Source organism: Gigantopelta aegis, chromosome 4, assembly GCF_016097555.1.
Source record: "Gigantopelta aegis isolate Gae_Host chromosome 4, Gae_host_genome, whole genome shotgun sequence".
NCBI classification, from domain to species: domain Eukaryota; kingdom Metazoa; phylum Mollusca; class Gastropoda; order Neomphalida; family Peltospiridae; genus Gigantopelta; species Gigantopelta aegis.
The window spans coordinates 15933742-15950705 of NC_054702.1; the positions used below are offsets into that span (position 1 = coordinate 15933742).

Below are 16964 nucleotides of genomic sequence, written 5' to 3' on the forward strand. Positions count from 1 at the left end.
TGTACATAGTTCGTTCTATACATTAAAATTTATTACTAATACATTGGGGCGGGGGGGGGGGGGGGGGGGGGGGGCAAATTGGGACTTTACAATCAGTTCGTTCTAACCGGTAGTTTGTTATAAGCGTGTTCATTCTAAAAAGTACTTTACTGTATATCAAAGGACATGCTATATGATCTCCTGTGCTAAAATTCGAAGAGTTGACTTTTTGATTGTAGGGGAGTTTCTTTTTTCATTCTTATAATGTAGTTTAATATTGTCATTGTTACATAACAATTCCCTTCACTGGCTTACTTCCAGTTTTGACCAGTGATGTACAGCTGGTGTATCAACGGTGGTGGTATGTACTCTCCTGTCTGTAGGAATGTGCATATAAATCTGTTTGAGGAAAAGTACATATAAAAGATCCCTTGCTGCTAATGGAAAAATGTAGTTGGTTTCCTTTGAAGACTATCACAGAATTACCAAATGTTTGACATCCAATAGCTGATGATTAATAAAACTGTGTGCTCCAGTTGTTTCATTAAACTAAATTTTAATTTTATAAAATATCCCATGATGCTTTTTTAAAGTTGTCTATATTAGTATTATTACTTCAACTTCAGACTTCTACTCAGAACACTGACTAAAAGTCTGTGTATTCTACAGCAGTAGCTCATGATCTTGATTTGTGTTTCAGCAACATTTTAGCACAATGCCAACAACGTTTGGCACGCTGGATCCGCCACTGGGCAACACTCGACTTCAGATAGCTCGGCTCATCACGGCTCTGCTGTCTACAAACACCCACTCCGTCAATGTGGAGCTAGCTCATCTGGGAACCGTCAGCATTCTGCTGGTTAGTGCACACTAGTCTTCTTACTTGGAAGTTATTCAGTGTATTGTTAGACATTATTCAGATATATTTCATTTGTCAAAGTATTTGGTTATTTCTCGTTCCTGCCAGTGCACCACGACTGGTATATCAAAGGCTGTGGTATGTGCTATCCTGTCTGTGAGGTGTGTATAAAAGATCCCTAGCTACTAATGGAAAAATGTAGCAGGTTTTCTCTTTTAAGACTGTCAAAATTACCAAGTGTTTGACAAACAATAGCCGATGATTAATACTTTGGTGTGCTCTAGTGGTATTTTGACAAGAATACTGACTAATATATTTTTACCAGTTAATTTGCTAGTTGTTTAGGAGATTGATGTAGATGTTTGATCATTTTTAGAGGTATTTTGTCTGATTTTACTGATTGGAGGTGTGTTCTAGTGCAGTCATCTCATAGATTGGTTGTAGAAATAGATTGGTTGTAGAAAAATAGACACGGATATAGTGATTGCTGAATGATAGTGTAATATACTTTTAAAATTGTGTAATTTGTTAGTTGTTCAGAAGATGGATGTAGATGTATAATCATGTGTGACATAATACAAGTGTTGTAACAATGAACTTGGAGAACTGGCAAAATTGTTCTGAGGAAAATGGGTGGGTTTTTTTTTTACAGTTTACAGTAATTTATGACTGCACAAAAGAAAACAAAATTGGAACCTAGAAGCTTGCCCCAATGATTATTTCAGGGAGGGAAGGGTGGCGGGAGTCAGGAAAAAATATATGGAAAAAGAGTGCCTCTTCAAAATGTATTTATGTGTCTCTGATTTGGGATAGAATACATGTTAATATGTGCCGTTTCAAAGATTTTCTTTTCTCTTTTGTTTTTTTAGGATCTCTATTTTAAATACATATGGAATAATTTTTTGCATACCCAAGTGGAACAGTGTATTGTGACAATACTCAACAACCATCCGGTGGAGGAAGAAGGCAAGAAAGAAAATCCACTTTTATCTCAGGTATGATAAATTCCACGGTGTCGGTGCTGGTTTGCAAGTATAGATGTTCCCCTTTATATGTTGGTTTTGGGGGGGTTTCCCCACTAGTAGCCACTTGCATTTTATTTAGATTTAATATTTTTGTTTTTATACATTAGGTTCACCTTCCACCATAGGCATTCTCCATTTCCCTGTCCATGGACTTGTCCGAATATCCCAACAGCCAATCGATACTATAGTATTTCTTTGTGTTAAAAAGTGGAAATGTTTGACTTGGAACGTCTGCGTCAGTACGAGAAGGAATGCATTTGGTGAGAAGTCAGGTTTCGTATCTATCAAAAGAGAACATGAAACGTTTTTGATGATTTTTTTTATTCCCATTGGGTTTTTTGTCATTCCAACCTATGTACCATGACTGGTATATCAAGGGTTATTTACCATTGTTTGTAACTAAATGTATATTTGAAAGCCTTTTCCTGCTTGACTAACTTATGTAGTAGCAGAGTAGCAGCCTGGGGGTTTTCATCAGTTTTTAGACCTCATGTACGCAGCTGATAGTTGATTAAGTTGTTAAACATAGGGCCAAATTTACAAAGCATATTTTAGACTTGCACACCTGTAACTAATACATCTTTAGTGCTTAAACATCTTTCTCTCGCCTTCATGTAAAATTCTTTAATCTCATTGGTTATTTGCCGTTGGACAATTCCCTTATACCCCTGTGGGCGGAGCCAAATTCTCTTATATCCCATCTGTAATTTCCAACAGTTTCCAGCCACCCCAGTTAATGCTAAAGCAATAATTAGATTATAAATAAATAAAGTTTTTTTTAATTATTATTAATATCTGTTTCAGAAAATTTCGTATTACAAACATTTGAAGTTAAAAACTCATTTATCGATGGAGCTATTTTTTGCCACTGGCAAGTGGTTTCGTTCGCGTCCGCGTGGTACGGCTCCGTTAATAAATTGTTAACAATTATTGTCTGGTGTTATTTTGATTATTTGGCTATATGGTTTAACATGTCGGCAAGATAAATTCATTGTAGAAGCATCTCTCGGGGTATATGGCTTTTTAAGAACACACACAGGGTACATAAAAAGCCATATACCCCTCGTGATGCTTCTACAACTTATAGTGTTTAAGAAAAACAGGCTTCATAAATTCGGCCCTCCTTTTTTTGTTCTGATGTTTATTACTGTTGTTAAAGGTAGGGTCAACTCAAACAAGAGCCTTATGTGTTGGAAAGATGCATACCCGGACCACCAACACATACTAACACTTTAGCAAATGAAAAACGCGTAATTTTAGAGTTAATAAAAAAAACATGATTATTCCTGCTAACTGGGGGCAGCCATTTTGTTTTGTTTTTGTGACGTCCGGTGGGATAGCTTGGGGAGAAGTGACGTCAGCTCCTGACCATCTCCTGTATGTACAGTGTAAACAAAAGCAGTAATTTTCGACAAGGCGCTTTTCTTTGATCAACCTGACTTGTAAAACAGCATAAATGACGTAATAATATAATAAACTATTTAACTAAATATATTTCAAGTTGCATTAACGGAACAAAATGGAGTTATAGTATTTTTCTCCGTTTAATAATCCGAAGGAAAAATGTACACTATTAGGCCTATTGATAAGCTACATTGGAGCAAAAACGACAACCCACGATACCCAGTGATAATTTTTTTTTTCTTTGGGACTACGTAATTGGTCAGTTCTGTGGTTTTAGATGGAAAAGTCTACTTAATCAATAGTTTTACAGAACTATTTACAGTAATAAACCATGTCCATTACAATTTTAGGGGCGACAGTTAATATTCCACAAGACCGGTATGTATTTTTGTGTCTAGACAGCGTCAGTTAATTGGCTCGTCTGGTTACCAATCAAATACACACCTGCCAATCAGGAATTACAGGTAGAAGCAACTAACAGCATAGACCAATTAACTAAGAAAACACTCCGTGTATCATTTCAGTACGTAGGTTAATGCATGGGCAAAACATTGTTAATTATTTCGACTTGTTGTGTAGCCACTTTAACAATGGTATTTTATTTTGTATTAAAAACAAATATATATAGTGCTGGATATACTTATTGCTGGCTTACTGGGATGTGTATTATTACAGATCATTGCAATGTATGACTATTTATCATCCCTCAAAAACCAGGTAGATTGTGTTTCTCTAGTTTAAGGCTCATTCCTGACGTGACGCGTTAAGTATTACGTAACCACCAGCTCGCCAGAGGGCGTACTCACTGAGATGGTACAAAATGGCTGGGCCCGTTATATATTATAGTTGTCAAATTTAACCGTTTTATTAATTAACTATACGATTATACGTGTTGATATTAAGCAATAATGTGCATTATATATCGTCGAATATGCATACCAGGCCAAATGCCTTAATTGCCCTCTCCTTTAAGTTTAATTTTGATGGCAGATTTTTTTTTTCCAGCTTTTCTCAGAAACTAAAGTTATTCAAAGGGTGTTGGAAGAATGGGACGAGAATGATCAGCTGCAGTAAGTGGAGATCTGTATTTTATATCACTGTGAGAGCAGTTCCTACTGCCACCAGCCAAAATTAAAAATGTTTTTTAAATAAATCAGGACACGAGACATTAAAATGGCATTGACATTAGTGATTATATATTACAGCTTTTACATTTTAAAACTATAGACTAGATTCATACATTGCCCTAAAGTTATCACAGCAAGTGTCTGGCTTCATGTTATGTAACGATGTTCCCTAATATTTCAGATCTAAAGAAGGAGGAAGACGCAAGGGCTTTATGGGCCACCTAACCAAAGTGGCCAATTCAATAAAGGCCAGTCTGGACAAGGGGGAGAATGCAGAGTTTATAAAACAGTGCTTTGATGGTAAGCCAATATAGCGAGAAAAAGATATATCACATTTGTCAGTTAACAATTAACCCTCTTACCTCTAACCCTGTAAAACATTTCTGGATTTTATCCACTGTTATTTTCAACTCTTCTATCGATCTTAAGCTTTCAAAAAAAAAAAAAAAAACTTTTCCTTGTCTGAACTTGAATAATTGGATGTTAGGTAGCTGTATGTATTCTTTATTTAGCCACAAATATTACTATTTAATTAAAGGAGGCCAAGTGCTTGTGAACAGTTCGATTGGTACCATCAAATCCCATTCACTTAACATTCAGGCGCAAAAAGTAGTTTAGTAAACAACCACAATCACTCGCCCGCCTAAATGTGCCTCAGGCTTTTGCTTTGTGTTAAACATTTAGAATGATTGCATTGATGGTTGTTTGTGTGTTTCTGTTATATTATTAATGTTTGTGTTTTATTATATTACAGAAGTAGCCGATGAATACAAAGAAAAATGGGAAGCCTTTTTATCATCATCACTTACTGATATCAACCAAAAAAATACAATAGAATCGGTAAGATATTGACTTTGTTATAAATCACCTTTGTAGCTATAGTGTCTGTCAAGTTTGTTATGGCAAGTGGTCTTAAATGTTGTGAATAAGTGTTGAATAAGTGTCATGGTCAGTGTATACATACATCTTTAATACCTTTTATGATGCTTTGTATTAAACAAAAAACAATATTGTATACTGTATATAATTTTTAAGTAGATTTTTTAAATATTTATTTTATATAGGGCAGTGACCCCAGTATTCGACCAGTGTATTTAGTTAATTAATATACAATAGTATATAGATTTTCCCAAAGTATTTTGAACATACGCGACAGGGTGAACATTCTTTCTTCCGGAACGCAATTGCAGACGATAACCATGTGAATGAACATAAGTATATATTCATCAGCTACAGTGTTAATATGAATGTCGGCCATTTTTATTGCATGCTATTACACCATTCAACATTCCGTGAACATTTGCAATACTTTTAATCCATTTGAAATCTTTAAAAATGTCTTTAATATTTTTATTTATGATCAAACAGAGCTGGCAATGCAATGTGACCTCGGTCATTATAATTTTGATCACGTGATCAAATCATGACATATTATAGAGAGGGTTGCCCCAGTATTCGACCAATAAAAAAGCTTGCGGATACATTCCCAAAATAAACTCCCAAGAACCACAAATGTACTACTTTTATGTCTTTTGGTGCTGTTTGCCAGGATTTATACAATTACATTTTATTTTATTTGTCAGTCTAATATCATTATCTGTAAATTGAGATAGTTACAAAGAGACTTTATCACAAAGTATGTGTGCGTGTGTCAATGTGTATACAAGCATGTGCGTGAATGCATGAATATGTGTTACAGTTGTTAAAATTAACAGTGTTTGGATTTAATTGTTTGATATGTTGCATTTACTATAAAATAAACTTCAAAGTTTACTTTTATTAGTTAAATAGAAAGTGGTCGAATACTGGGTCATCTGGTCGAACACTGCATACTGTTCGTTATGGCACTCAAACCTACTCTAGTCGGCATATACTGCATGAACAAAACTTGGGTCTATTTCATGAATAACATTGCCAATAAGTATATACGAAGAAAAACTAATATTAGCAAATGCCAATAAAACGAACATGTTATAATCCTTTCTCTCTTAAGTGGTCAAATACTGGGGCGTTGCCCTGCTTAAATTTAATTCATGTTGAATTTAAATGTTCAATAAATGAAGTGGATTGGTTACCAGCCTGTATAAATGCCTTCTTATAAATAATAGTAAAATATGCTACATTGATAGCCAAAATTATTCCTCACATTGTAGGGATGTGACGTAGCCCAGTGGTAAAGCATTCGCTCGATGCGTGATTGGTTTTGGGATCGATCCTCGTCGGTGGCCGATTTGGCTATTTTTTGTTCCAGTCAGTGCACCAAGACTGGTACATTAAAAGCTGTGGTATGTACTACCCTGTCTGTGGGATGGTGCAAATAAAAGAACCCTTGCTACTAATCGAAAAGAGTAGCCTATGAAGTGCCGACAGCGGTTTTTCTCTCTCAATACCTATGTTGTCCTTAACCATATTATGTTTGATGCCATATAACCGTAAATAAAATGTGTTGAGTGTGTCATTAACTAAAACATTTCTTCCTTTTCCTCACATTGTATAGTTTAATATTTAATTGTAGATGAAAGGTCACCCATTGGTTTCTAGCAGTGAGGATGATGATGCCGATTTTAAAGACATTCCCTTCCCTCAGGACACAGCAATGCAACAGGTACTGATCTTTTTACTTGTACAGATTTTTCCTATCCTTTCATTGAGAGTTAAGTGTTTGTAATATAGGTATTCAAAATAATAGTTACATTTCATATAATTAAAAAAGGAAAAATCTTCTATTGCTAATACATTGTTAGTGTTGTGCTCGTCTGTATTATTAAATTGCTATTTGGAAATTCCTTAATATATTATGTTAAAATTTTAGTAGTTTGATAACAAAGTTTCAATTAATTTAAGCCCTTGAGGAATTGAGTAGCTAGATAATTACTTTATCAATGTTAACCTTCATTGGAAAATATCACATGTGCTATTATTGATGTTTATTATTTACGCTTTGCTTTCATTTAGCTGTTAGCTAATGACACTTTTTAATGGAAAATATTCACATTTTATAGCTATGTAGAAATAAGAATTTAATTTAATTTTATAAAACAATACTGATTAAATTTTGGATTGATTAAGGGACCGTGCATCATTTTCAACATACAAAGAGTACACTTTTGACCACTTCATTTTCAAAAAAAGTGTACGCTGGCCCCTTAACCTTTAGACTACTGGATTAATTTTGAACAAAAACCACGTTGAGTGGGTACAAGTTTATAATTTTTACTCACATATATTCACTTAAATGTTGTATAAATACATGAAATAAAGTTCATATATGAATCGGTAAGTATTATTTTTGTGGGTTTTTTGTAATTTTTATTTTTTTTAGATCAGCTAATGGTGATTAAAATTAGGCAAAAAATCTAAAAAGTTTTGTTTACTTACGGGCATTTGTGGCCAGCTGTCCAGTATTTATGTCCATTATTCCTGATAACAGTGGTTTTCTGAACAGAATTTTTTTTAAAAACAGAACTACGATTCATATGTGGTAAATTTAGTATTGCATTCATCATAAAAAGGGGTGGGACATAGTCCAGTCTTAACTTTTAGACTACTGGATTAATTTTTAACAAAAGCCACGTTGAGTGGGTACAAGTTTATAATTTTTACTCTCATATATTCACTTAAATGTTTTATAAATACATGAAATAAAGTTCATATATGAATCGGTAAGTATTATTTCTGTGGGGTTTTTTGGTAATTTTTATTATTTTTAGATCCGCTAATGGTGATTAAAATTAGACAAAAAATCGAAAAAGTTCCGTTTACTTACGGGCATTTGTGGCCAGCTGTCCAGTATTTATGTCCATTATTCCCGATAACTGGTTTTCTGACCAGAATTTTTTTTTAAACCCGAACTACGATTCATATTGCAATATTTTGTCATTTTCGTTGCTGGTAAAATGATCAAATTTATTATCAAATTAGCTGTCACAATCAGCTATCGATCCCTGAAAATGACTGCGACGTGCCGCCATTGTTGTCAAGCGAAAATACTTGCCGAAAACCACTTTTTGAACTCAAAATTCCAAGGTATTTTCAATTGAAAAAAATCAAAACAAAAGCCACCATTTTGAAGAAGAAAAAAAATTTCTTTCATTATATTTCCATTTCCGGTGAGTGTCGTGTGCAAAACGGCGGGAAATATGAATTGGGGAATGCACCGTATACAGTATGTCGACTGACGTGGCATTGGGCGAGATATCTCGCCTGCAGTACTCAGAAGGTTAATCCCCGCGTACGGTTTGTACGCTCGTGAAAATGTTGAAAATTATGGAAGGCCCTAAGAAAGTGGATTAGTCATGAAGTAACACTAAAAAAAAAAAAGTATTTTACATTACTAGTGATTTAATTTTGTAAAATCGAATATTGATGACATTTCAGAGTGAGTAATTGTCACTTCATTTAGTGCAATGATTGTGAAAATAACTGAGGGATTGTAAGGAATCTTGTATTCCACTTGACATGGCTTGTGTAGTGGTTTTGTACACCTCTTTCAGACCTGAGCTTTCAGAATTGGTACAGTAAAGCTCTGATGATGTGGCAAATGAAGTAATAAATAAACCCATAGCAACAGCCAGAAAATGTTTGATGACCACAACACATTTTAAATTATGGTTATTTTGGTATTTTACATGATATTGCAAAACTGACACTGGAATGCTGTCTTTTCATAAGCTACTCCTACGAAATAGCTGAAAGAGCTGTTTTTTATGAGCTTTTTTCCACAAACAACAGCAAGTACAAAGATCTTTGATATACATTTGAGGGTGATTGATTCTATGACACCTTAGTCACTGGGCTGCTTTCAGTAATTAGAGCCAGAGAGATGTGCTACAGTCCAAAAGGCTGCTCAAGATACAGTATGCTTTTAGAAAATATGGTTCATTTCTCTTTAAAGCCAGTGCACGACAACTGGTATGTGCTATCCTGTCTGGGATGGTCCATATAAAAGATCCTTTGCTACTAATGGAAACAAAAAGTAGCAGGTTTCCTCTCTAAGACTATATGTCAAAATTACCAAATGTTTGAAATCCAATAACCGATGATTAATCAAATCAGGTATGCACTAGTGGTGTCATCAAACGAACAAACTTTAAATAATAAAATGTAAGTAATGTCTAATTTCAGTTACCAAAACTGGCTCTATTAGTAAAACAAATATGTAGTGGTGTTTAGAAACTAGCATCTGCGACTTAATGATTAATTGACCTATTGAGCTATAGTGATGTCTTTAGCAGTCTTTGTGCTACTCTTTAGTAATTATTGCTTCGTAGATATTACTGCTGCATTGAGCCATTGATGTGCTATAGTAAGTTAATATCTGTGGGCAGTGTTTATTCTGTGCTGTAGTACTTATTACTCGGTTGAGCCGTAGAGACGCTATGCCTTAGCAATTATTAGAGGCTGCCCCGCGACGGTCGGTCTTTATTTGCTGTTGACATGGTGACTGCCTGGTTTATTCATCAGGCCTTCTCTGATTACCAGCTGCAACAGATGACAAGCAACTTCATCGACCAGTTCGGCTTTAACGAAGACGAGTTCGCAGAGCAGGAAGACAAGATCGAGTAAGTATTTCACAATACATAGTCATGGTTTAAGAATAAGTATTTCACAATACATATTCATGGTTTAAGAGTAAGTATTTCACAATACATATTTATGGTTTGAGCTGCAAAAAAAAAAATATGTATATACAGTCAATCCTGTCCTAGCGGCCACCTGAAATCGGCAGTCACCTGCCTTAAGTGGCCACTTTTTTCCCTCCCAAATGATTTATAATGTAAATGCACCTGTAATAAGCGATCACCTGTCTAACGCAGCCAGCGACCACCTAAATCGGATCCCAACTTGCTAGAATATCTGTATTAAACAGCCACATTAAATGTTTACTATTATATAAAGGGAATATTTTAACAACAGCAATAAGGTGCAGCAAATAACCGATCTTCACACCTTCAGGAAAACTAGTACCCATTCAGTCCCTACATCTCTACTGTGTATCAATTAAGAAAGTATGACATTTAATACATTTCATTTGCATTTTTTCTAAAGGAGACTACATGTCAAAAGTAGATTTATAGTCAACCTCTCTAAGACTGTCAGAGTTACCAGATGTTTGACATCCAACATTTTTAATTAATCAATGTACTCTAGTGGAGTCGTTAAACAAAACAAATGTTAACTTTGATCTTTGAAATAAATGTTTGGGGACTTAATAATGAATATTCACCAAATTCCACTTCAGTTTAAATTTTGGTGATTTTGTGAATCACAGCTTAAACCCAGCATAACTATTTAGCCTGGTCAGCATTTTTCTGATGTTTTGGTTAAAAGTTGATTTTTAAATTAATACTTTTTTATTTTTAAAACATATTTTATGGTAGTTTGTAGTCTGTGGTTGGGGTGAGTTGGAGTTTTAGTGTAGTTGAGCAAATAGCAGAATGTTATCACATGGGTGGAGAAGTATTGTAAATTGATTATTGTAGCACTTTGTTTGCTTATAAAGGGGTGTAGGATATACAAGCATGTTTGTCAACTGCGGTTAAAAATGCTTATGGGACACGGTAAAATATGTAACTACTGGTTTGATGGTGACCCATTAAAAACCCCCACCCTAAAATAGACCCAGCAAATACACAACTTTAAACTGTCTCAAACTGTTCAGAAAAGTGGTGAAATGCATACTTCAGCTTCTCTTCTGTGTTTTTATCACCAAGACCCACAGCACTCCAGAGCCTCTTGGCTGAAATAATGCAAGGCACCTGAATTTTATCTAGATGCTTCGGTTGTTACACCAAGTGTAAGTCACTTTTGGATTGACATGGGTGTTGCATTTGAATACTGTTTTGATAATGGTGTACTATTTGGGTATTCAGTTTCAGGTTGGGTTTTTGGGGGTTTTTTTCAACTATGTTTAGATGCATTCATAATAATCAGCCAAAATACTTCCAGTGGCAACTTTACATTGACAGTGTACCAGAATTTGAATGACTGAATTATTATGGGCAAGTTGTTAATTATTGCAAGGATACACATTGGGGTGTAATTTGAATATTTAAGACTACATTTAATCTGAATGGAATGTTGGAACAGAAGGTCCGGTTTTATAACATGTCCAAGAATGGACAAAGACACGACTGATAACACCAAATGCAAATAATTAAAATAAACTTTTTACATTCATGATGTATTGTATACTATTACAACATTTGTGGTATATTATTACACATAATCACTTAAATAATTATGATAAGTGTATTCTTAATGTTTTATTGCTTTTACTGACATTTTGCAGTATTGTATGCCAATTATTTTGAATATATACTATCTTTTCTAATTAACAGTGCACCATTCACTGAAAGAATATCAAGCATAGATTTCAACATTCCGGCAAATGAAGAAACTGTGAGTACTCTTCCAAGTTAATTGTTAATATGACTACGTACAATGTCATTTCCTAACTTATACAACTTGGATCAAGACAGAAAAACATTCCAGTGGTATGGGATATATTGTGTTAATCTTTGGCTGAAATGTTCCGTTAAAAGCAGCTTTTTCCCCCTTCAATTTTTGTTTTTAGAAATCCCAATTTTTAGATGCAAATAGGTTATAAAATAATCATTGTAAGTCAACATACTAAGAGAAAACAAAATTTATTACATTGCATCTTTCAGTTACTACAGTTTTGCAGTTCTCATTATATTGATATTTTTATGTTTTATCTTGTGTATCCTGAAGATGTACCTTTAATTTTTAATTGCATGTCATCAAAAGTTGTTGCATTTAAAAATGGACTACTAACAGCTTGCATGTATGTGCACAGCCATATAGGTGAGATTTTACAAAAATTAAGTGCAGAATTTCATACAGAAACGAAATTGAGGCAATACTATTGTTTGCTTCAGAATGTTAACAAAAACAAAGTGCCGTTCTCAACTTTCTTACATGAACTTGACATATGCTTATTTGAACTGTCTTTCTCCACTTATTTAATGCCTGCAAATGTGAACACTTTTCTTCTTTTTTCTTCACAGCATTCTAATTCGTCGATGTTTGAACAGGCCTGCAATGAAAAGATCCATCAATTTGACGACAATGATAGCGATGAAGATATCTGGGAGGAGAAACCAATTACATTTGACAAGAGTCCTCAGCACAATCGTCCCAGGTGTGTTTTAATACTTAATTAGCATGCAGCTGAATCCACTACGACGTAAACATATCAGAATAATGAATTGAAAGAACAATAATATTTTGTTAACAACACCTCAGCACACCTGTTAAACTCTGGCTGTTTGTGTTTAACCTTTAGACTACTGGATTAATTTTGAACAAAAACCACGTTGAGTGGGTACAAGTTTATAATTTTTACTCACATATATTCACTTAAATGTTTCATAAATACATGAAATAAAGTTCATATATGAATCGGTAAGTATTATTTTCGTGTCTTTTTTTGTAATTTTTATTGTTTTAGATCAGCTAATGGTGATTAAAATTAGGCAAAAAATCGAAAAAGTTGCGTTTACTTACGGGCATTTGTGGCCAGCTGTCCAGTATTTATGTCCATTATTCCTGATAACAGTGGTTTTCTGACCAGAATTTTGTTTAAAACTCGAACTACGATTCATATTGCAATATTTGGTAATTTTCGTTGTTGGTAAAACGATCAAATTTATTATTAAATTAGCTGTTACAATCAGCTATCGATCCCTGAAAATTACCGCGACGTGCCGCCATTGTTGTCAAGCGAAAATACTTGCCGAAAACCACTTTTTGAACTCAAAATTTCAAGGTATTTTCAATTGCAAAAATCAAAACAAAAGCCACCATTTTGAAAAAAAATAAATTTCATTTATTATATTTCCGTTTCCAGTGAGTGTCGTGTGCAAAACGGCGGGAAATATGAATTGGGGAATGCACTGTATACAGTGTACAGTATATCGACTGACGTGACGTCGGGCGAGATATCTCGCCTGCAGTAGTCAGAAGGTTAACATACTGTTATTTCGACGAGTGGGGACTGCAACTGCTACACAGGCTACTCCTTCCTTAAAAGCAGCAAGGAACCTTTTACATGCGCTTACCAATACCACAGCCTTGATTTACCAAGTCTGGTATTAGTTGATAATCCTGAAACTCGTCGCGTCTCGAGTTCACTTTTTTTTTTATTGAGCTACATTTTTAAATGTACAAATGAGATGTATAAATAAAATTGGTGCATTCTGTTTATATTTTAGGGCTGATATTTCAATTGGAACCGGGGAATTGGATTTCCATAACAACCTTGTAAATGAAGATCCAATTAGATTCTTGTAACATAAGTTTTAATAAGTAAACAAGTATCTAGTCCAACATCCAGTGTTTATTAGAAAATGTAATTTCTATGTCCAGATAGTCATGACTATGTACATTCTGAATTAGTTAATAACTTTGTTCATTGTAAATAAAATTAATTGGATTCTCGTGTAACATAAAGTTGAAGGAGTCCAAATGAATTCTTGTATAATTTAATGAAAATTGAGTTTTGAAGGGCCACCTTATTAAAAAAAAACCTTGAAAAACAATATTTAGGCTTATACTTTTGATTTCAACAGTGAATTTTCAAATTAAAGTAACTATGAAGTTGATTGTTTTATGTTTTTTAGTCGATTGACTGCGGAGACAGTGCGAGCCAATAGTAGTGATGAAGACAGCACGGACAGTGAGGAGGAGCTCAACTCACCGCGTGTGATAAAACAGCAGCCATCAGCCGAGAAGATGGATATCGATGCTAATGAAGGTGAGCATTAAACACTAGTGTAGCCACGATGCATTGATGTATCATGGTACTACTGCTGACGATACAATTCACGATACACTTACATTTTGACTATATATCGATTCTCTATATTAATAACGTATTCATTTACCAACACCAATTTATACTGAGATGTACTTATTGACAAGTTATTTACTTCAAGAAAGAATAGTGAAGTGAACAGAGAATATGTTCCTGCTTATGTCAGTAGACCTATGGTGTGATGTTTCCACATTAAATTTGTTTAATCAGTGTTTCACTTTTATCATTTTACTGGGGGAAACAGTGAATCAGGTATCGTGATACATATATCACAGGTTAAAATATTGTGAGGTAGTTGTATTTAATACTAACAATTATGGTGATTTAACAAATGACAACTTAATTTGTCTGGAAAGTTGGTTGAATTTTATGGATTTGATGGAACACTGAACGTCCTGACTAGGAATATGACATAATTTCGGTTGAACGCTTACTACACGTGAGATTTTGTATCACACTTGCAGTAAAATATTTTTTTTATGGTACGGTCAGAATTATCTTTATTACTGTAGTAAGATTAAATGGGTTTGTAATAAAACTCTTAGTTGATAATGTTACATACTTAACACATTCTTGTCTGTGCGCTGAGAATACTTGTTTGTTTGTAGGCAACTGGACAGCTCAGTTTGATGAGGTTCCTATGGAAGCGTCATCAGAAACGATGGAGACTGTGATTCCGTGGGAAGCTGATCAAGGTGCAGCACTGGAAACACCAGAGACAACCGAGGAAAACTGGGCAGACTTCAGCAAGTTTACGTCTGTGGCAACGGTCGACTTCGAAAAGTAATATTAAACAGGCTTTTTATACATCCATCTGTTAACGTTTCTGGGATACCGATTCTTGCAGGACCATCAAACCTCAAATGCAGGAACAGTCTTAGGTTGGCAATGTGCCATGTACCATTAAAGTCTATCCTTGTCCATGCCTTGTTTTCCTTAACAATTCATAAAGGATTAATTATCAAGCCTTGCCTGCAATTATAACTTGGGATAGTAATGTGTCATATACCATTACTAGGTCACTGTGACCTACTTTTTACAGATTACTGAAAAATCAATAGAAAAACATGTGATGAGGTTGTTTCACATTACAATTTTGTGACACTGTGAACTAATTTTCAGTGTACTGCACACTAAAATAAATTCTTGTATCTTATCAATTCATATAGGATCATCAAATATGTGTGCAAGTGCAATTTGGAATGATGATGTGTTGCATACTATGTTACTATGACCTAATTATTGCGGATTACTGCACATGAAAGAAAATACTTGTCCGGGCCATGTCTTCCCAGACCTCACTGTTTAAGGGGAGCTGTCACACGGAGAATAAGTGTTAGCTCCCCTTAGCATCTGCAGTTTTCAAAAATAGTACATCAGTGCTCAATATTTTAACTCCCCATAATTTCGAGGAGCAATCGGCCACTCCCTTTTCTTCACAACAAGATCTGAAGTCTTCCTTCCAAATTCATGCAGGAACGTCAAACATTGCATGCAAATACAATTACAGCTTCGGATGGCAATTTTAGAATTATTTGAAAAATAATTATATGGGATGAAAATCGATGTTTTCAGTTTAACACCTTTCTTCTACTTTCTTGTACTTACTTTTATACTGCAGAAAGAACCATATTTCATCAACTGTTTAGAATAAATAAAAATTTTAATGGATTTTACAAAATAGATGGGAAATTGTATATTATCTTTACTATGTTGCCAGTACAGTTCGAAGTGTTAATAGCAGAATAATTTGAACAGTCTGTTGTAAAGGTTATTGTGATGATTATTTCCACAGGACGAAACAAGGTCCACGAAGTAGTTCTCCTGTTGCTATGGATACAACAGAAAATACAAGAAGTAGTGCTTATGGTTAGTTTTGTTTTTATCTTATGCCCCTCCTTCCAGTTTTATTAGTTTGTAAGTACAGTAGTTAAGCTAAAAAAAATAGTAGTAGTTTAACTCATTTTGTTGGGAAAATTAGCAGTTGGTCATAAAATCATAATTACCAGTAACCAGCTGAAAAAGTAAAACATTAGTATATAAGTAATAGAATGGAATGTGGAAATTGCTGAATATTCAGTGAAATGTAAACAAACAATATGTGATTGATAATATAAGCGGGGTTTTTTAACTCCTAGGTATGAGTGTTCATCAAAGATAAAAATCCTTCGGAATTCTGCATGATAGTACTACCCAGAAACTCTTTAATATATATACTGAACAAAAAAAGAAACTTACGATTTGTACATATAGTATTTGTTGTGTTAAAGAATTCATTGTGTATTGAGCTGTATTATCAGGATTTATGAATTTTATCGATTATTTTTGCACTGTTAATCGTCGACAACGTGAAATTCAATTTGCACGTGCATGCATGGTTCGACATGTCCCGTGTAGTATTCGGTCAATTTGTTTTACTTGTCTTAATGACATTATTGTCAAGTTAACGAAAACGGTTCAAAATTTGTAAAAAAAAAAAATTAAAGTTTTTTACATTGTAGCATTTTTAGTATGCCAAGAATACCCAATAATTTACGCGAACGGGCGATTGGCATGCTTGATGCTGGCATGTCAACAGAAGACGTTGCAAGGCATGTTGGGAGTTCTAGTCGAGCGATACGAAATCTTCGCGTAAGATTTCGATCGACAGGAAGTACCAACGACTTGCCACGTCGTGGACGTCCGCGTGTTACAACGCGTGGTCAAGACTGCTATATCATGAACACGCATTT

The 16964-nt window shown here is 34.5% G+C and overlaps 1 protein-coding gene across 2 annotated transcripts in view; it reads left to right on the forward strand.

Moving 5' to 3' along the window:
- LOC121372715 (serine/threonine-protein phosphatase 6 regulatory subunit 3-like) overlaps positions 1-16964 on the forward strand; it is a 38804-nt gene that overhangs the window by 13774 nt on the left and 8066 nt on the right. Inside the window, exons 11-22 of one of the 2 annotated variants that reach the window (XM_041499189.1) lie at positions 680-838; positions 1708-1833; positions 4273-4337; positions 4576-4694; positions 5149-5234; positions 6910-6999; positions 9858-9955; positions 11735-11795; positions 12425-12558; positions 14039-14172; positions 14841-15015; positions 16028-16101. In XM_041499189.1, coding sequence (XP_041355123.1) covers positions 680-838; positions 1708-1833; positions 4273-4337; positions 4576-4694; positions 5149-5234; positions 6910-6999; positions 9858-9955; positions 11735-11795; positions 12425-12558; positions 14039-14172; positions 14841-15015; positions 16028-16101 — 1321 coding nt within the window. The remainder of the gene's footprint in view (positions 1-679; positions 839-1707; positions 1834-4272; positions 4338-4575; positions 4695-5148; positions 5235-6909; positions 7000-9857; positions 9956-11734; positions 11796-12424; positions 12559-14038; positions 14173-14840; positions 15016-16027; positions 16102-16964) is intronic. The other variant, XM_041499191.1, reaches the window with a different exon arrangement.